Source organism: Anolis carolinensis, chromosome 3, assembly GCF_035594765.1.
Source record: "Anolis carolinensis isolate JA03-04 chromosome 3, rAnoCar3.1.pri, whole genome shotgun sequence".
NCBI classification, from domain to species: domain Eukaryota; kingdom Metazoa; phylum Chordata; class Lepidosauria; order Squamata; family Dactyloidae; genus Anolis; species Anolis carolinensis.
The window spans coordinates 41,272,815-41,294,745 of NC_085843.1; the positions used below are offsets into that span (position 1 = coordinate 41,272,815).

General features: G+C 42.3%; 1 protein-coding gene across 2 annotated transcripts in view; it reads left to right on the plus strand.

Annotated features, from left to right (window-relative positions):
* Positions 1–3,703: 3,703 nt before the first annotated feature.
* The window catches only part of cfap44 (cilia and flagella associated protein 44), an 89,494-nt gene continuing 71,266 nt past the window's right edge, over positions 3,704–21,931 (plus strand). Inside the window, exons 1-10 of one of the 2 annotated variants that reach the window (XM_062974768.1) lie at positions 3,704–3,840; positions 5,325–5,396; positions 5,889–5,963; positions 6,699–6,879; positions 8,128–8,290; positions 9,549–9,651; positions 10,775–10,991; positions 12,422–12,536; positions 13,012–13,176; positions 13,969–14,124. In XM_062974768.1, coding sequence (XP_062830838.1) covers positions 3,801–3,840; positions 5,325–5,396; positions 5,889–5,963; positions 6,699–6,879; positions 8,128–8,290; positions 9,549–9,651; positions 10,775–10,991; positions 12,422–12,536; positions 13,012–13,176; positions 13,969–14,124 — 1,287 coding nt within the window. In that variant the 5' untranslated portion in view covers positions 3,704–3,800. Of the gene's footprint in view, positions 3,841–5,324; positions 5,397–5,888; positions 5,964–6,698; positions 6,880–8,127; positions 8,291–9,548; positions 9,652–10,774; positions 10,992–12,421; positions 12,537–13,011; positions 13,177–13,968; positions 14,125–21,931 lie in introns of those variants that run through there. The other variant, XM_062974769.1, reaches the window with a different exon arrangement.

A 21,931-nucleotide genomic window follows, 5' to 3' on the forward strand; every position in this document is an offset into this window, starting at 1 on the left:
TCGTCACACTTTAGTTTTTTAATACAGTACCAGTAGCCAGATTTTGTTCATTTTCATGGTTTCCTTTCTGTTGAAATTGCCCACATGCTTGTGTATTTCAATGGCTTCTCTGTGCAGTCTGACATGATGGTTGTTAGAGTGATCCGGCATTTCTATGTTCTCAAATAATATGCTGTGTCCAGATTGGTTCATCAAGTGCTCTGCTATGGCTGACTTCTCTGGTTGAGTTAGTCTGCAGTGCCTTTCGTGTTCCTTGATTCGTGTTTGGTGGTCCGTATGTAGACTTGTCCACAGCTGCATGGTATACGGTAGACTCCTGTAGAGGTGAGAGGATTCCTTTTGTCCTTTGCTGAATGTAGCATTTGTTGGATTTTCTGCTTCTGGAACATGGCCACACAGCCCTGAAAACTTACAGCAACCCAGTTATTCTATTCTATTCCATGACTCCCCAGCATTATCATGGCAGTTAAGGTGGTTTCAAACTTTATAATTAATTTATAAAGTTAATAAAAATTTATTAGCAAAAAGATACATCAAAGGCAAAAATGATGGGCTCTATCCTCTAATCTTGGAACTAAGCAGGATCAGTCCTGGTTAGTGCTTGGATGGGAGACAGCCAAGCAATATCAGGTGCTTTGGGTTATATATTTCTGAGGAAGGAACTGGTAATACCACACCTCTTGAGTATTCCTTGCGTAAGAAAATCCTATGAAATTCATGGGGTCACCATAAGTCAACTTGATGGCACATTCACACATGGACGTGGGTCATGTGCTTTGTACCAATCCCTCAAATCACTGCACTCTAGGGATCCTTAGACAAATGAGGTGGTAAAATGAACAGTAGACTTTTGGTTCCCTATACTCTACTGTACATATTAAGACATTTGCCACCAGTTTAATTGCCACGGATCATTTTTATGGAATCCCTGGATTGGCAGTTTTGGTACAGTACTTGCACTTCTGGGCACAGAAGGCTAAATAATAATAATAATAATAATAATAATAATAATAATAATAATAATAATAATATACAATATATACAACACAATAATCGTGGTTGTTATTATTATTATTATTATTATTATTATTATTATTATTATTATTATTTCATTTCTTACCCACCCCTCCTCGTGGCTCCAGGCAGGTTAAAACATAGCTGAAAACACATAATTATATAAAATACATATATTAAAATACACAGAACAATGGTTAAAATATAAAGACCTTATAAAACTACAGCTCCCAGGATTCTGTAGCATTGAGCCATAGCAGTCAAAGTGTTGTCAAATTGCATTCACTCCACAGTGTAGATGCACCCATTATGGGTATATAACCCCAGGTTCCAAACTTTACACAAGGTACTTAGCACATTATAGTCTAGCCCTGGGTTATTCGCTGGTACTTATCATTTTACTCAAGTCATGAAACGAGGCACACATTATGAAGGCCACAGTTGCCCCAAGGAATTGCTTTTTACAATGGCATAACCAGTTGGGTGGCTTGGCCTGTTGTTGTTTTCCTCCTGGATCTCTCTGTTATTAAACTAGGATAGTTACCTAACAGATCGAAGGAGGTTCAACTGGTTTTTTTGTCTTGTCTGATGAGCTACAATCGCAAAGTATTTTTACACATCTCCCCCCTCTGTAGAATGAATGTAAAGGTAAATGTAAAATATTTCTCCTGATATTAAGTCTAGTTGTGTCCGGCTCTGGGGGTTGGTGCTCATCTCCATTTCTAAGCCAAAGAGTGGGCATTGTCCATAGACACCTCCAAGGTCATGTGGCCGGCACTTCCCATTGGTTATCATTGCAATCATTAGAAGGGTCTTGGCCCAGACCTAGGCTTGCCTGATAGGCTGCAGACAAAGTGGCAGAGTGCAAAATTAATGTCATCTAAACTTAAATTAAAATGTTTGAAAGGTAAGGTAGAAGATTCTGGTAGTATGCAAGATTCTTCAAACTTCCCTGGGGAAAAAAATGGAAAACTGACCCGGCGAACTGGAAAAGATGGCTAGGTTTATTGCTCACACTTAGAATAAAGATAGTAAAAGATAAAGGTTTCCCTTTGACATTAAGTCTAGTCGCGTCCAAATCTGGGTGGTGGTGTTCACCTCCATTTCTAAGCCGAAGAGCCGGCGTTGTCTGTAGACATCTCCAAGGTCACGTGCCCGGCATGACTACATGGAGTGCCGTTACCTTCCCGTCAAGAGCGGTACCTATTGATCAACTCACATTTTCATGTTTTGAACTGCTAGGTTGGCAGAAGCTGGGACTAACAGCGGGAGCTCACCTCGCTCCCCGGATTCAAACCGCTACTTTAGCAGCTCAGTGGTTTAATCCACTGCGCCACCAGGGGCTCCATAGAATGAATGTAGTTTTGCATAATTTCAAGTGCTATGGCTCAATGCTGCGGAATAATGGGAGGTGCAGTTTCCCAAGGTCTTTAGCCTTCTCTTTCAACATAGTGATGCCTGACCAAACTAGAACTCCGATCATCCCATAGCACTGAGCCACGGGATTTAATGTGATATTAAAACAGTTTAGAGATGCAACTTAATTATTAAGAATTAAAACAGTAATAAAAATAAATTACTGTCATTATGAAAGGTTTCCCAAAACTGCAAGTGCGAAATTACTGAAATATATATCATTTTATAATTGAACATTAAGGAAAAACAAACCAGGAGAAAATAATCCTACAACTGTTGTACTAAGTGTAGTAGCACTAGATTTGTTATGGAGCCCTCTGTGGCGCAGCAGTTTAAACTGCTGAGCTGCTGAACTTGCTGACCAAAAGGTCGGTGGTTCAAATCTGGGGAGCAGGGTGAGCTACCTCTGTTAGCCCCAGCTTCTGCCAACCTAGCAGTTCGAAAACATGCAAATGTAAGTAGATCAATAGGTATCGCTCTGGCAGAAAGGTAACAGCACTGCATGCAGTTGGCTCTTGGGCTTAGAAATGGAGATGAGCACGAACCCCCAGAGTCAGACACGACTAGACTTAATGTCAGGGGAAAACTTTTACCTTATATTGTACTATACCACTGTACTGCAATATTATTGGTAATATTATATGTGATATATAATATACACTTATTATATATTATCATATTGTACTATATTATTATACCACAATATATATAATACACTACCAGTATATTATACTATTAGTATTATATATTATATTGTATTGTATCATAAGTTGTGAGCCTCCGGTGGCTCAGTGTGTTAAAGCGCTGAGCTGTTGAACTTACAGACCGAAAGGTCCCTGGTTCAAACCCGGGGAGCGGAGTAAGCGCCCGCTGTTAGCTCCAGCTCCTGCCAACCTAGCAGTTCGAAAACATGCCAATGTGAGTAGATCAATAGGTACCGCTCCGGCGGGAAGGTAATGGCGTTCTATGCAGTCATGCCGGCCACATGACCTTGGAGGTGTCTACAGACAACGCCGGCTCTTCGGCTTAGAAATGGAGATGAGCACCAACCCCCAGAGTCGGTCACGGCTGGACTTAACGTCAGGGGAAACCTTTACCTTATCATAAGTTGTAGCATATATCCAAATATATCATTATTTCCAGGTATATATCCCAAAACACTCATTAAAACTTTGTGTTTTATGGCAACATAACTATCATCACTAACAACATAAGGAAAGAGAGCAGATACTATCTCCTTGCCCCTCCTAGGACTACCCTGTTTATGACTCTGCGCAGGCGCATCGGGCGAGCAAGAGTTCGGAACTCCACTTCCCAGAAGTCTTTGCGCGCTTGCAAGGTGGTTGCTTAGCAACCGGCGTCAACCAGAAATGGAGCCGAAAGGGGAGCCTGAGCGGGAAAAGGAGAAAGGTAATAGCTCCCTTTCCTCTCAATATTGGTACCAACAGTCATTGAGGCTGGAGAGAGGCTGAGAATCTGAAAGGCTGGTGATACAAGGGAGCTGATCTTAATATCGATATAGTGCAATATTGTACAGGAGCCTGTTTCATTTGGAAGAGCAGGAGCAGCAGGCGAAGAATAGCGCCAGCAGTGTATGGATGTTGGAGCATTTTGACCTGTATGTTTCTATCCCAGGCATGGGCAAACTTGGGCCCTCCAGGTGTTTTGGACTTCAACTCCCACAATTTCTAACAGGCCCAAAAAGAAAGGGTCTGGGGCTATTAGGAATTGTGGGAGTTGAAGTCCAAAACACCCGGAGGGGCCAAGTTTGCCTATGCTTGCTTTATGTGAACAAGACTCTTTCTGTTGGCCAAGTGAAAGCTCAATTAGACCAAAATCCACAGATGCCATTGCCAGGATATGTATTTCCTGTGGATAAGGAGGCACCTAAGATTTCAACCCAAATGGTTCAACGGATTCCCCTGGTTGGCCTACTCTTTTCATGTACCAGGTGCACTCTGTGGTGTTTGAAGTAGAAGTTGTGGATAAAGGTGGTCATCAGGAGCTTGGTGCATTGGTGGCTAATAATAATAATAATAACAACAACACTCTATTTATACCCTGCCCTATCTGCCCGATGGGACTCAGGGCGGTTTCCAACAAAAGTAATAAAATGGCAGACATTCAATGCCGAAAACAGACAATGATAAATCCAATCAAAACAGTGGATAAAACAATCTCAAACTTATAAAATTAAATAATAAATAATACATAATTGAACAGAAGTAAACATAATATAACCTAAATAAACTAAATAAGCTAAGCTTAGTCATCAGTGATAAACATGAGCCAGTGAAAAATTTAAGAGAAGTCTCCACACAAAAACTAAACAAACACAAAACAGGAGTCCCCACTAAAGCTCAGGAGGAACAGAGTTGAAAGTTGAGCATCAGCAGAGAAGTCAGTGGCCCCAATCCACGCCAAGCCCAGTTTCAGGATTAAGTTGATGGTCAAAGGGGAGCTGGTTGGTAAAATTTCCCATTACTGTCGCCCTATAAGGTATCAGTGACTTGAACTAACTTTGGGCCATGGCTAGCTAGCAGTGAGATCACAGCACAGTGGCGGGAAATGGCAACAATGGTAGAGCGGTTCTGTTGCACCAACCTCTCCAGGTCAATGCTGGGCAGTGGGAAGGAAGGCTGAGTGGGGCGTAGCTCAGGGAATCTGCCAATTGAATCGCAGGGCCTGTTGAGATCTTGTACCAGATCTAGAGACACTGACCTGAAAAGTCATCTGGGGGAAAAATTTCAACCCCTTCTGAATTTTTGTGTGGCTACAGGCCTGTTCCTAATTCCCTAGACATGGTTGGAAAACTGAATGTAAAGTTTACATGCTGTATTGCTGAAATAATTCCTTTCAGAAGACCTGGATAGATTATGTGGTTTTGTTTTCAGACCAGAATGAACAATCTGACAAATTGGACAGCACGGAGGGGAAAAAAGAAAGAAAGAAGAAGAGTACTGATGGTGAGTTTTATGTGATCCTTGTGATGATTGCTGCAGTTCAGATGAAAAACATATCTTTGAATGTCTATGGAAATGGTTTGCTCCCTTGGCTTTTACATTTTCTATTTTATTAGTCCTAAATTTGAGTCTTGTTTTAAAATGTTTATTTATTAAAATGTAATTTTGTTATGCCATGCCTAATTTGTCTCACTATTACTTGATGTAGATGTTTAGTATGTTTTATTTTATTTATGACTGTTTTGATTATTTTGGTTTTGATTGCACTTTACAGCATTGAATGTTTACCGCTGTTTGTTGTGAACTGCCCAGAGTCCCCACAGGAGATAGGGCAGGATATAAATAAATTATCATCATCATCATAATCATCATCATCATTATTCTGTGTTGTACTATTTGATATTCAGATATCAAAGATTTATTGTAGTTCTATTCTACTTTTTGTAAACTATGGGACTATTCACACAGTTTTGGGTTTGTTTGTTTTTTTTGCAGAAAAAAAACTTCTTGAGTCTGAAGAAGAAGAAAGGGTAGCAGAAGATGAAGAGGGAGAAGAAAGTGGAAGTGAGGGTGAGCTTGTCCATCAACCTATAGACCTATAGGACCCTTCCACAGAGCCATATTACCCAGAATACTAACACAGATAATTCACAATATCTGGTTTGAACTGGATTATCTGAGTTAACACTGCCATATAATCCAGTTCAATGTGGATTTTATACAGCTGTGTGGAAGGGGTCTTACTCTTTCAATCTTTTGAACTGATATTTTCATTATCTAAGGGCCCTTCCAGACAGGCCCTATATCCCAGGATCTGATCCCAGGTTATGCGCTTTGAAGTGGATTATATGAGTCTCCACTGCCCAATAATCTGGGATATAAGGACAGTGTAGGAAGGGCCTCAGATGCTTGTTCTCTCCTTTTAAGCCAGTGAACTGTTCCAGGCATTTGAATCCTGAACTATTTGAGTTGAAATGCTACCCAGCCGTTTGGTAGATCTGAATTTAGTCCTTCTAAACCTCGCTATTAAAAACTTCAAATGTATAGCTCATATACCCTCTCATACTAGAAATGCTTTATACCCCCAGTTTTAGAGACAGGTATAAATGGAAACGTAAAGAACTTTTGTTGTGATAGGTCCAGATTCCAGATTTCCAGTATGAGATTCCCATGCAGTTTTTTTTAACCTAGTAGTGTTCAGTTGGACAAACAAAAGAAATAAAATTGCATATTAGTCGCAGATTGCTGTATCTTACCAGTTTGAATAATATATGGCATTCTTTATTCTAACCTTTTGAAATGCAGAAGAAGAGGAGGAACCACCACCACCAGAACCTGAAGAGCCTCCAGCACCTGTGAAGAAGAAGAAAAAAGTAGTAGTTGAGAAGAAAATCTCTGAAAACTTCTACTATAACTATGAAGAGTTGTGCTCATTCCCGTATGTGACACCAGATTCTGGGATACCGCTTGACATGCTCATTCTTATGTATCCTCTTTAAATGCTACAAAAGTCATTTGGGACTTGGGTTTCCATTTACAGAGATAGTAAAGCACTCAAATGCCATATCAGTAAAAACAAAAATCCCAACTTTCTTGTTAGAACTAACCAATAAGGTTCCAGTCACAATATATATAAAAGTGTTGCATTTGGGCTGTAGAAACCTAAGTTCACATTGGGTTGTATGTTTTCCGGGCTGTATGGCCATGTTCCAGAAGTATTCTCTCCTAACGTTTCACCCACATCTATGGCAGGCATTGTCAGAGGTTGTGAGGTGTACCTCAACCTCTGAGGATGCCTGCCATAGATGTGGGCGAAACGTCAGGAGAGAATACTTCTGGAACATGGCCATACAGCCCGGAAAACATACAACAACCCTGTGATTCCGGCCATGAAAGCCTTTGACAACACTAGGTTCACATTCTTCCTCAGTTCTGGAATTTATTGAATGGCATTTGGCAAGAAGCTATCCTCTGCAAAGTTTGCTTCAAAACACATTTTACTCAATCCTAAGCCATTTCAGGCCCAGAAAAAGCTGTTTTAAAAAAGAAAGTACAGTAGAGTCTCACTTATCCAACACTCGCTTATCCAACGTTCTGGATTATCCAACACATTTTTGTAGTCAATGTTTTCAATACATCGTGATATTTTGGTGCTAAATTTGTAAATACAGTAATTACTACATAGCATTACTGTGTATTGAACTCCCTTTTCTGGCAAATTTGTTGTATAACATGATGTTTTGGTGCTTAATTTGTAAAATCATAACCTAATTTGATGTTTAATAGGCTTTTCCTTAATCTCTCCTTATTATCCAACATATTTGCTTATCCAACGTTCTGTCGGCCCGTTTACGTTGGATAAGCGAGACTCTACTGTAAAACCATTTTGGCCTATGTGCTGTAATAGCTAAAAACATGGTAAAATCATCCCCATACCCCTCTACTGGATGACATTTCCACCCACTTTTTAAATCATGTTTTTAAAAATGGTAACAGGGTGATGATTGATGACAGAAACCTCAAAGCCACCTGGAGAGGGACTGCAAGAGTTACTCATTTATATAAACTACTCTTTCTATTCTTCTGTTAGCTTTAAAAGAAATCTTATAATTAGAAATTACAGCTCAGTGTATTGTATTTTCCCTGTTCTTTATAAGTAGCGTATTTATTACTGCATGTAGGAAATAAATCTTGTTGATAGCACCTTTTATTTTCCTTAGTGATTGTTTCTCAGGCACTCCTTTGGTTATGACTGCAGAAGACGGGCAAACATCCTAATGCTAGATAGCCAAACTCTTCTGTATATTGCTGGCAATCATCTAGTACTTCTGGACTTGAAATTTAGATATCTGAGATATCTTCGAAGCACAAGTGGTGGCGGCATTGGTGTAATCACGGTACAGTGTTTGTTGCATGAGAACCTTTCTTTGGGTCTTGGTAATGAAAAAGCAGGTATTCCTGATGGAGACACTTTTTTACTATGATAAATATTTGGGTCACTGTTTCACAACCTGAGCAATTCATTGACCTGTTTATCTTAGAGACATGCCTTTCAGGACACTGCTTGTTTGTGTTAGGAAAAAGCAAAGATTGGGAAAGTTCATTTTATTACATTGCAGTTCCCAGTCTCTTCCAGTCAGCATAACCACTAACAATGACATAGAATAGACCTAATGAATTATTTGGAACGTGATAAGTCAATGTGTTTGTAGGTTTCCTTTCAATCTCCCCCCCCTTCAGTTGAGAGTGCCAACTGGACTTTGAAAGCAATTTTTCAAAGCTCTGATAAGCTGGATATTGGTATTCCTACCAATATGTTGTTGAAGGCTTTTATGGCCGGAATCACTGGGCTGCTGTGAGTTTTCCGGGCTATATGGTCATGTTCCAGAAGCATTCTCGCCTGACGTTTCTCCCACATCTATGACAGGCATCCTCAGAGGTTGTGAGGTCTGTTGGAAACTAGGCAAGTGAGGTTTATACATCTGTGGAACGCCCAGGGTGATAGAATCTGTGGAATGTCCAGGGTGGAATGTCCAGGGTATGAAGTTATTCCTAACAATAGCTCCACAGTTAAACAAACTGTGTGTACAAACTGTGTAGTTTATAATGAGCCACAGGTGCTTTGCCTAGCTCTTCACTGTCTTTCTTTGTCCTTGAATTGGGAAAGACCAGTGGTCCTAAGGAAAGGAAGGCCATGGCAGCTCAGGGCAATGATATTTGGTATTGGCGTAGAGCAGGCCTATACAACCTGTGATCCTCCAGGTGTTTTGGTCTAAAGCACCAAGAATTCCTAGCCATTGAATAAATTGACTGGGGCTTCTGTGAATTGGAGTCTCAAACACTTGGAGGACCACAGCTTGTACAGGCCTGGCATAGAGGCACAACCCCAGTGTTCTTGTGTGCTGCCAGAATTTGTGTACTCAGAATTTGGGGGAAGTACTATTTTTTGGGTTACAGCTCCCAGAGTCTTCAGAGTCAGCCACTGGCTGGGAGATTCTCAAAACTGTAATCCAAAAAACAAAAACAAAACCCCCCAAAAAACCCCAACTTTTCCAAACTGTGCTTGAAGGAATGGATAGAAATCAACTAAACGTACTTTTCCAGACAAATGTGAAAGAGTTTATGATGATGTGAAAAGGTCTTTGCTCCTACTAGGCACACCCTAATAAAACACACTTTGCAGTTGGAGAGAAAGGATGGAAACCAAACATGATTATCTATGAGTATCCTTCCTTGAGGCCATACAGAATATTACGAGGTAGGTTAGAATAACATACTATTCATAATTCCAAATGCATACAGAAGAAATAATAAATTCAGAAGTGAAAGCAATACTGTAGTGTTTCAATTTCTTGTATAAAGATATTAAAGTTTGGCCTGAATATCTGACTTCTTTACCTTGGAAGATAGCACCCTTTTCAAAGTATTTTCTCAGGCTTGCCCACCACTGCCTCTGTTCCTTTCACCACAACATATCTCTTTTTCTATCCACAGAATCCCCCAAGGCTATGTTCTGCTACTTGTCTTTCTTGTTGTGCCTTGATTGGCTCAACCAAAAATCTACAAAAAACACCATGCAAGCTTTTTATACATTTTTTGTTGGTTCAATATCATTGTTTTAGGAGGTTACTTTATTTTGCTGTATGGGCAATAGGCTACCCTTGGATATTTTTCCCATGCTTTTTAACGTTGATGAAAGAGTGACTGTGGAATTGATTTTATAGCTCCAAATTCTTAGCATGGTACTCCTGTGTGTCACATTCTTCCAAGTGTATATAACGCTTGTGTTTGGGAACTGTCCTTTTCCCTATAAGCATACACTGTATATTATTCTTCCAGGAAGTCTGCTCTGCTCCATTCAAAAAAGCCTTTATCTTCCCTAATAAATTGCAATGTAGGCCTCAAGTTGAATAAATCAGGATGATTTGTTGGTACTGAGAAAGAAGGAAAACAAACAAATAAATGCTTGTAGTATTGCATAAACGTGAAAATTACAGATGTAAGTTCAAGACTGTGGGTAAATGCGATTGAAGCCTATGGTTTATTTTGTTTCCCGATTGTATTGTCACATTGAATACATTGGCCAACACATGTTTTGGTGCCTCAAATGGTAGTTTCATTCCTGGGTATATTTGATCTGCTGATTCCAATAATGACACCAGTTTTACCCTGTCAGCTCTGGTTTTTGAGATAGAGAGTGCATGCCATATACCAGCTACTTGTTGGACTGTGATATCTTGTCTGAGTGCATTGTAGTATCCTATTTTTTTAAAAATGTTATGTATAATTATCAATCATGCTCGTTGATTGATTTGCAAATTAGTTTGTTTTGCTGATCTTGTATATTTTATTAAAAATCTGTCATTTTATCTGATTTACAGGCGGAACAGAGAAAGCATATGCGTTTGCTGATTTTAATCGGTCGGGCACCTTAATTGCCACTGTTGGGAGCAGCCCTGACTATACCTTGACAGTTTGGGACTGGAAACAGGAAAAGATTGTTTTGAGATCAAAAGCATTTTCACAAGATGTTTATAGAGTCACATTTTCTCCTGAAAATGAAGAACAACTGACCACATCTGGTTTAGGCCACATCAAGTATGTTAATATCCTTATCCCAATGAATTAGGATATGATGGAGGCAGGCATGGAAGAATCAGATTCAAACTGAGTGAGAATAAACCAAGCTGCTTCCTGAGCTTTTAAAAAAATTGCTCAGTTTATTTTAAGTCTATTCATGCCTAACTGGTGTATATAGGATAATATTTACAAATATAAAATAGAAAGAATGCCCATTATTATTTATTACCAGGTTAAAATTGAGGTTTCTGACAATTGATAAACTCTGTGGGAAAGAATAATATACCAATGAGAATCTTGAAAAATGTTCTCCCAATATTCAAGTATTCTGTAGTATTGTGGAGGAATTATTATGGCTAGAAAAATGTGGGATTTTACAGAATTCCTTTGCAACTTTTAAGGTCTTTCATATATGGGAAAACTACTGTGGAAGAATGTTCATTTTCTCCTGTGATAGGGAGAAAACTATTGTAATTATTCATTTCTGCTTGTGACAATGAAATAGTCAAAGATTTACAATTTTAATATTCTTATCTTGCTATCTTTTTAAATAATGTTTTATTTTTAGAAAAAATTATAAAATGCTCAGATTAGCAATATTCTTAATTTGTTATATTACTCAAATATAAATGTCAGAATCAACTAGTGCTAAAAATTAAGAAGTAACCTAGCACATTTAAAATGCTCTAAACCTTCATTGATTTAAGAATAGACATGTATTTCCACAGTAGACTGTGACAGAACACAAGGAGGTATGATTTACATGTGAGGGTAATCTGAATCAGCATTTCACAAACCAGCCTGAATGTTCACATTCATTTTCAACTATTTTACTTGTTATGTCTAAATCCAAACAAACTTTCAATCTGTCTTGAATCCCAGTTTGAGGCAAAAGGGAGAATAAAATGACAATGACAGTAATGACAATCGTAACAGTCTTAACTACTTTAGGAAACAAGCAGCTTCCAACTGTGGTTTATAATCTTGGATTACAGCCTAAAATATGAAGGGCTCTTGCTTTCTGCTGGGGCTTGGGTTCCAGGACCCACATGGATACCAAACTCTGTGCATGCTTAGGTCTCATTATATGCATTGGTGTAATAAAGTGCTGTCCTTTATATAAAATGCCAAATCAAGGTGTGCCAAAATCAAGGTTTCAAGCAATGAATGATGGAATCCATGGATGCAGAATACATGAGTGTGGAAGGCCAACTGTACCATTAATATGAATCATAATTCTTGGTTCAGACAAAATAAATAACCAGTTAGTTGAAAACAGCTTTATCTCCTCCTTGCACCAGTGGAGACACAGGAACCACTTGAGCTTAAGATCTCTGAACTGTGGTTTACCATCACATTTCACTGTAGCTGTTTGTTGTATAGAAAATATTGTCAACATTGTCCTGAAATAAATAATGAGAATGTAATGTGGATTTTTATGTGGGCAGGTTCTGGAAGATGGCTCTCACTTTCACTGGTTTGAAATTACAAGGATCATTGGGGAGGTTTGGTAAAACAGCAGTGACGGACATTGAAGGATATGCAGAGCTGCCAGATGGAAAGGTAAGAAATATGGAATGTAGTTGTTGAGGTTGTCAGCACATCATTTAATGCATGTGCAGACATCTGGTCCAAGATAATTGTGTGCTACTGTTTAAGAACATTGCTGTACTTTGAGAGTTCACCCTCAAATAGGACTCAGACAGATCTTTAGTATTTGAGCAGCACAATCCAATATGTTTTCCAAAATCCTGCTTGGTATAGGATAGGAGCCTTAGTTCGTCAGTGGTGAAATTATATATTTGCCCTGATATAAAACACACTGATTTCAATAAGGCTTATTCCTAGATAAGTGGACTGAGGATTTCAGCTGTACTCTTGTTGCCATTTTGTCTAGCAAACATTATTATGTTTCTGCAGGATAGGACCCAAATTATATGTTATAAAGTTACAGGTTATCTACATTATGCCTTTTACACACATCACTATGAGATATTGTAGTATTAATGTTATTTTTGTTATTTCATTTACATTGCAGGTACTTTCAGGGTCGGAATGGGGTAATATGCTACTCTGGGAAGGAGGCCTCATAAAAGTGGAAATTTGTCGACCTGGCCATAGAAATTGTCATAATGGTCCCATTAATCAGCTGCTTCTGGATGAGGGAGAGATTGTCACAGTTGGATCAGATGGATACATCAGGGTGAGTTGTTGTTTTTTTTAAAGGTATCCAGTGTATTCATTGGTTTCAGGGCAGTACTTAATATTATGCACATTGAACTGAGTTGTATACACTATTGGAAAACATTGAGGAAGAAAAGCACTTGTATTAGAGAAATACAATAAGCAAACCGTAGTATAAAGCTTCACAGTTTAGCTGCTCTTGCTGCAAGCAGAAATGGTAGAGTTTTATATACCAACACACACTGCTCATAAAAAGCAAGCTAGAGCTTAACATTTTAAAGTAAAAAAGTTGCATTCAGGAGTAACAAATATAGCCCTCAATAATATTGTATTACCACTATTCAAATGGAATTTCAAACATTTTATTTACTTGTGCTTTACATGGTTAAAAAGTAATTGAGGTAGACGTCATGTCAGTTGCATGAATGCAGTTACGGTTAACTTTTTTCCAACATTAATACCTGTGGAGAAGCTTGAGCAGCCAAAAGACCACATTGAGGAGTGTAGTGGACGGGTGTGTTAATTTTTGATAGTGTTTTCAACTTCTCTAAAACTGATTGCATTTTACAGGAAGGTTATGTTAATGCTAATTGACCTTTCTTAGACATTCCAATAGTAAATTTAGAGACACTATTTTTATGTGGGCGCTTCAAAAATGTACCTGTTCTGACTGACATACAAATTCAACGTAAGATCAAACCTGTAGAACCTATCTTGTTTGTAACCCAGGGTCTGCATACATATACCACATTTTCATAAAGTTTGGCATTTGTCAATGAATAAATTCCTTTCTCTTCCAAACTTCATGCAGGTTTGGGATTTTGAAACAATGGACACTGCTGATGTTGTGGATGACACAGGACTGATGGAGATGGATCCTATGAATGAACTTTTAGTTGGCAAAAATGTCAATCTGGGTTACATGGTAAAAGTTCATGAACTTGGAGAACCATATTGGTATGCTCAGGTAAACATTCTTGTCTTTTCCTTTTGTACAAGGAATTCCATTTAGTACAAAAAGGTGTGCAATTTATTTTCCTAACTGCATACTAGATGCATGTGCTTTAGATGGCCCATCCAAACGACACTTCAGGTAAAAGCGAATTAATTTGGGAGAAAGCAGGAAAACCCTGCTTTGTCCCAAATTAATTAGGCACTGGATTAGACCTGGATTTTCCTGAAAGACCTGGGTCTGATCCAGTATGAACCCAATCTGGACTGCCACCTTGGTATTCCTGGGACTAAAGAGGGGGCAGTCTGCGGAGCTCTCGCAGATTTCATTAGCTGAATCAGCCTTGAAAATCCCGAGGACACCAACTCCCTCCCCAGAAACCCCCCCAAAAAGCCTTTAAAGATAAAATAACTTAGTAAAGGTAAAGGTTTTCCCCTGACGTTAAGTCCAGTCATGTCTGACTCTGGGGGTTGGTGCTCATCTCCATTTCTAAGCCGAAGAGCCGCGTTGTCCGTAGACACTTCCAAGGTCATGTGGCCGGCATGACTGCATGGTTACCCAGCCACTATTATACTGCTGCCAGAGGTACATAGAAATGATGTGCCAGGAGAAGGGGTGAGAAGCAAAATTGCTCCTTGCCCCTCTCTCCTGGCGTGTCATTTCTACGCGCCAAGAGACCTCTGGCAGCAGTGTAATGATGGCCGGGTAAGTTATTTTATTTTTAAAAGCTTTTTGGGGGGTGTTTTGGGTGTCTCAGTGCCTTTCCAGAAGGTTCTGGGAGGTCATTTAGACACCCACTGCAGATAGTGCATGCTTTTGGAACTGATGTGCGGACTTTTCCGCTGTCTAGAAATGTTCAGAGTAGGGCCAAATGAAAGTCTTTTGTAAGTGTCCATGGAGATATTTCTGTATTTTTATCTTCTGTTGTGATAATATTTAAAAATTTTCATCTCTAATAAGTTTTAATTACAGGTCCTAACAGCCTTTAAGACTAAGCAAAGTGGAGTTGCTGGCCTTTGCTCTGCAACAATTAAGAGAATTACGTTTCTCCAGTAGTTCTGGTATTACAACCCTACTACTACTACAATATATATTTAGTCACAGAATTGAGGGTTGAATCTGATCTCCATGTTTCAGAACACAACTGCTTAAATTGGAAGTAGGGTGCTGTAGGATTCACTTCATTTTATTGAACATACCAGTATATGATCATTGATATCATAAAGTCTTCTACGGTTTTTAGTGAAAAATTGTAACTGCTTCCCCACTAATCTTGTGACAATGTGTTCGTGTTTTCCCAGAGTTTCAAGGTAAATTGGATGTTTTACTAATGCCTGTTTTGAATTTTATTTCCCTCTTCTGCTCCTATCATCCCACAAAAACTGGTTCCAGAGGATTTCCTGGCCACTCAAATTTAGTTTAGGGCACATCTGGGGTGCTACATGGCTGATAATTGATTCCCCTTCCCACTGGTTCTGCTGTTCTGCTGTTAAGTTTTTATTAGCTACCTTTAAGTTGACTTTGACATATGGTGAGCCTATGAATGAGAGACCTTTAAATAAGCCTATACTTAGCAGTCCAGCTCAGGCAGATCTATGGCTATGGCTTCCTTGATAGAGTGTATGTACAGTAGAACCTCTGTAATTCGAGTTAAACGGGCGGACCTCATCTCGGTTTACCCAGATAACTTGAATTACCAGGCCCAGGCACCCCCTGAAAAGTTTCCTCTCCCTTTGGCGGGCTCTTGGACCCAGGGAAGCGGGAAGCAGCAGGCTTTGTGCTTCCCTGGGTCCAAGCATCCGCCAAAGGGAGAGGAAAATTCTCCCTTCAGCGGGCGTTTGGGCCTGCTCGCTGGCTGGCTAAGTGCCCCGTGCGTGTTGCTAGGTAGATAGCAAGCTGTCAGGGTCCAGGCTGCAGAGCACCAATAACCATGCACAGAGACCAGAATCTATCTAATATCTTTATTATAGAAATATATAAAGTCAATAAAAACAAGTGAAGAATATAGTTCAGAAGCAGACCTTTCAGGAAAGGCCAAATATAGTCCAGAAATGTATTGTCCAATATAAGATATTAGAGTTCAAAGTTTTAATCCACTTGACCGAAACACACACTTTGCCAAGCAAAGTGTGGGGAAATGACAGGGTCCTTAAAATCCAAAGTAGCTTGACAACAAGGCTGGAAAATAGACTTGATTCTTGGCAAAATCAAAACTTGAAACGAGGCAACATGAAATATGAACTGAGTCCAGAGAAGTCCGTGAAACAAGGCTAGGCTGGAAACTTGATCCGTGAAACAAGACAAGGCTGAAAACTCGATCCAGGAACAGGGAACTGGGGTACGAAGTCCACACACGATCTCTCTCCTCAAGCTGAACAAATTGACTCCGCAAGGTTCCCCTTGCGGCAAAACCCCTATATAGGATCTTGTTTTCCCGCCAATAGAACACTTTCCCTGGAGAACAAGAAGTGAAACCCAAACTGTGTCCAGATGCATGACTCCTTAGAATTTCCCAAGGGAAGCAGACTTAATCAGCTAATTGTCTGGCAGCGATTCTGAGGCTCCGGCGATTAGCCTCCCTCGCTCCTCTATCTCTGTTATAATTGTCCTTTCGGGAAAACGGGGGAGAATTCTGCCCAAGGCTTGTTTGGTTAACTTCCTGAGGACAAACATCCTCCAGGTGGCGAGGCTCCGATTCAAGCTGAACCGGTGGAAATCCCAAATTTTCCTCCTCATCTGCCACAATAGCACTAGGAACGGGACTACAAGGCCCATGAGACATCACACTATCCCCCTCTTCAAGGCCCCTCTCCAACATGGCCGCTCTCCTCGAGTCGCGGGGCCGCGGCTTGGCGGGGTAGGCCTGATGAAAGCGGCGAACTAAGTCGGGGGCATGGACCGTGGAAGCGTCTTCCCAAGAGCGTTCTTTGGGCCCAAAACCCACCCAGTCAATGAGATACTGGAGGCGGCGGCGATGAAAGCGAGAATCCAAAATGTCCTGAACTTCGAATTCCTCCTCCCCGTCCACCAAAACAGGGGCGGGGGCCGGTCGGTCCACATCGGGGCGTACCCCATCCGCCAGAAGGAGCAGGGAACGATGAAACACCGGATGAATGCGCATGGAGCGCGGGAGTTGGAGTTTGAAAGTCACGGGGTTAAGTTGCGCCACCACTGGGTAGGGACCAATGAAACCGGCATCTAACTTTCGGCAAGGGCGGTGGGAGGGCAAAAAGCGAGTGGACAACAGAACCCGATCTCCTACCTTGATTTCAGGGCCTGGCTGGCAATGGCCGTCAGCGTGGCGTTTATAGTCCTCCTTGGCTTGATCCAGTTGTTGGTGCAAAAGTTGTTGCACCGCTGTGAGTTCTTGCAGCCAGTCCTCCGCTGCAGGGACTTCTGAAGTTTCGATGACAGAAGGGAAGAAACGCGGGTGGAAGCCGTAGTTCGCAAAGAACGGGGTTTCTTTAGTTGAAGCCTGGACACCATTGTTGTAAGCAAACTCCGATAGAGGTAATAGGGAAGCCCAATTGTCCTGTTGATAGTTTACATAACAGCGAAGGTATTGTTCCAAAGTGGCATTGGTGCGCTCAGTTTGCCCATCTGTTTGGGGATGGTGAGCTGAAGATAAACGAGAGTCTATGCCCAATAGTTTCTGTAGTGCTTTCCAGAAACGAGAGGTGAATTGAGATCCACGGTCAGTGACTAAACTCTTGGGCAATCCATGTAGCCAGAAAATATGCTGAAGGAATAAATCTGCAGTCTCTTTGGCCGTGGGGAGACCATCACAGGGAATGAAATGGGCCAACTTGGTAAAAAGGTCCACCACCACTAGGATCGTGGTAAATCCAAGGGAGGGTGGTAGGTCAGTGATAAAATCCGCAGAAATTATCTCCCATGGGCGAGATGGAGTAGGAAGGGGATGCAGTAGCCGTGACGGCTTCTCCCTTCTTGTCTTGGAACGCTGGCATACCGGGCAGGTATTGACATATTTCTCCACATCCTTGCGGATCTTGGGCCACCAGAAATCCCGTAGGATCAAGTGCATGGTTTTGAAAAGTCCAAAATGCCCTGCTGGCTTGCAGTCATGACACAGATGAAGTGCCTTTTCTCTGCCTGGACCTGGAGGGATGTAAACATGATTTCTGTAGCGTAATAGCCCATCCTTAAGTGAGAAAGGGAAACGTAGTCCTTGGCGAATCTGTTCTTGAGCCCAGGCATCCGCCTGCTGACTGGCTCTAATTTCTTGAGCGCAAAGGGGTTCTGGGTTAGAGGGAGTTGGTTCAATTGAAGTGGATTTGGTGTTTCCCACTGTGAGCGTGGCAAAGTTTTTGGGCTGCAGCAATCGAGATTCGAAGGTCTCTCTGCGTCCTGCAGCATACTCTGGTTTCCGTGATAGAGCATCTGCCTGCTTGGTCTGAGCCGGGGTTACATAATGGATCTGGAAGTTAAAACGTTCAAAGAATAAAGCCCAGCGCTGCTGTCTTTGATTTAGCTTTCGTGCGGTCCTTAGGTGTTCCAAATTTCGATGATCAGTATGAACCTCAATGGGAAATTTGGCCCCTTCTAACCAATGTCTCCAATTTTCAAAGGCTGCCTTTATGGCCAAAAGTTCTTTCTCCCAAATAGTGTAATTTCTCTCTGGGGCTGTTAGTTGACGGGAGTAATAGGCACAAGGGTGAAGATGCTCTCCCACTGGTTGCATGAGTATAGCCCCAATTGCCACATCAGAGGCGTCAGCCTGCACAACAAAAGGGGTTTTAGGATCAGGGTGCTGTAGAATTGGCTGGGTCGTGAATAACTTCTTTAGTTGCTGGAACCCTTTCTCTGCTTGCTCCGTCCAGCGGAAAGGCTGTTTCCCACGGATGCAGCTGGTGATTGGGTCAGACCAGCGGGCGAAGTCTGGGATGAATTTGCGGTAGTAGTTCGCGAACCCCAAGAAGCATTGCACTTCCTTCTTGTTGGTTGGCGCCCGCCATTCCAATACTGCTGAAACCTTTGCCGGGTCCATGGAGAGCCCTAGTGGCGAGACGCGGTATCCCAGGAAGTCTACCTCTTGTAGATCAAAGGCGCATTTTTCTAACTTGGCATATAGTCCATGATCTCGCAATCGTTGTAGCACCATTCTGACGTGTTGCTCGTGTTCCGATTGTGACCTAGAAAACACCAAAAAATCGTCCAAGTATATGATCAAGAACCGATCTAGATAATCCTGGAAGATATCGTTGACAAAATGCTGGAACGTTGCGGGAGCTCCGGATAATCCGTAATTCATGACTAGGGACTCAAATAATCCGAATTTGGTCTGGAAGGCGGTTTTCAATTCGTCCCCTTCTCTGATGCGAACTAGATTGTAAGCCCCCCGGAGATCCAGCTTGGTGTAAACCTTGGCCCCTCGGAGCCGGTCTAATAGGTCTGAGATCAAAGGCAGGGGGTAGCGGTTCCGTTTCGTGATATTGTTCAATGCTCTATAGTCCACAACCAAACGTAGGTCCCCTGACTTCTTTTTCACAAACATCACTGGAGAAGCAGCTGGGGATTGAGAGGGTCTGATGAACCCCTTGCGAAGGTTTGACTCTATAAACTCCCTGAGAGCTTCTTGCTCTGGTTCAGTCAGGGAGTAGAGGTGTCCTCGCGGAATCGGGGCCCCCTCCACCAAGTCAATGGCACAGTCGTAGGGTCTATGTGGGGGCAGCTTCTCGGCTTCCTTTTCATTGAAAACATCCCAAAAGTCCGAATATTTCTTGGGCAAGGTGATAATGGGCTCAGCGTCCGTGGCATGACAGACCTTGGCTACTAGACAATGGTTTTGGCAATATCTTGAGGCAAACTGTAGTTCTCTGTTGGACCAGGAGATGTTTGGGTCGTGGAGTGTCAGCCATGGAATTCCCAAAATCACAGGGAAGTGGGGAACCTCGGTAACGAAGAAGGAAATTTCTTCCATGTGTTCCCTTATCCACATCCTGGTGGGTTCAGTCCATTGGCTTACTGGACCTGTCTTTAGGGGACGGCCATCTATGGCCTGCACCACCCGGGCATTCTTGAAATCATGATATTGTAATCCTAGAGAGTCGGCATACTCTCTATCGATGAAGTTGTTTGTTGCCCCTGAGTCTATCATGGCATGGATCATGACGGGTCCTTTTTTCACTGACCACAGTGTGACCACCAGGAGAAATAGGACCCCGGTTTGTGGCTCTTGAGTGGGGTTTTTGACCGGGTTGGCGAGCCTCTCTACGCCCGGTCGCTGGCTTCCCCCGCCGGCTTTGCTCCAGCCGCCTCGGCCGTCTCTGTCTCCGCGGAGGACGCCGCCGCCAGGCGAGCAGCGGGCTTCCTTTTGGCTGGACATTCTCTGGCGAAGTGGCCCCCGTTCCCGCAGTACCAACATAGATTCAAACGTTGGCGGCGGGCCTTCTCGGCAACATCTAGTCTGGGGCGCACATTGCCCAACTGCATCGGTTCCTCCTCGCTTCCCATGGGGGTTGGGGCTGGCGGTGGGGATCTCCATACTGGACGTGGTTGAACACTGGCAGAAGCGGGGGGTTTCACTCCGGCTCTCCCACTCTGGCCTTGGAGCCACTGTTTTTTGTTGGCTATTAGGGCTTCGGCTCGTAAACACTGGTTGATGAGTCCCTGGAGGATCCACCTTAGAGATCTCTTCCTGCATCTCGAAGTTGAGGCCCTCACGAAACTGTCCTCTAAGGGCTATATCGTTCCAGCCGGTGCTCTGAGCCAGCACCCGGAACTCGGCTATGTACCGGGACAACGGCCTGTCCCCTTGGAAGAGACGCCGGAGTTTATGGCCGGCCGCCTCCTCGTCGTCTTCGATCCCCCAGGTCTTTCTAAGGTGATTCAAGAAATTTTGCGCAGAGCTTAGGTGCGTGGAACCCGCATCAAACAGCGCCGTCGCCCAATTGGCCGCAGGCCCATCTAGGAGGCTGTAGATCCACGCCACTTTGACACTTTCTTGAGGAAATTCAGCTTGGCGGGCTTCTAAGTACGCCTGGCATTGGCGACGGAAAACATGAACCTTGGAGGCTTCTCCAGAAAACTTGGTTGGTAGCGCTAGGGCAGCGAGGCACACACCGCGTTCCTTCAAGCCCAGAATTTCACCCTCCTGCGTTCGGAGAGTATCACGGATTCTATTGAATTCTTCTTGGGAAATGGTGTAACTGGCCGGTTGAGCCTCCGCTCCGGTTCCTGTAGACATTCTGGCCTTGGTTAATTGGTGCTTAAGTTGGCGGAGTCAAACTGTCAGGGTCCAGGCTGCAGAGCACCAATAACCATGCACAGAGACCAGAATCTATCTAATATCTTTATTATAGAAATATATAAAGTCAATAAAAACAAGTGAAGAATATAGTTCAGAAGCAGACCTTTCAGGAAAGGCCAAATATAGTCCAGAAATGTATTGTCCAATATAAGATATTAGAGTTCAAAGTTTTAATCCACTTGACCGAAACACACACTTTGCCAAGCAAAGTGTGGGGAAATGACAGGGTCCTTAAAATCCAAAGTAGCTTGACAACAAGGCTGGAAAATAGACTTGATTCTTGGCAAAATCAAAACTTGAAACGAGGCAACATGAAATATGAACTGAGTCCAGAGAAGTCCGTGAAACAAGGCTAGGCTGGAAACTTGATCCGTGAAACAAGACAAGGCTGAAAACTCGATCCAGGAACAGGGAACTGGGGTACGAAGTCCACACACGATCTCTCTCCTCAAGCTGAACAAATTGACTCCGCAAGGTTCCCCTTGCGGCAAAACCCCTATATAGGATCTTGTTTCCCCGCCAATAGAACACTTTCCCTGGAGAACAAGAAGT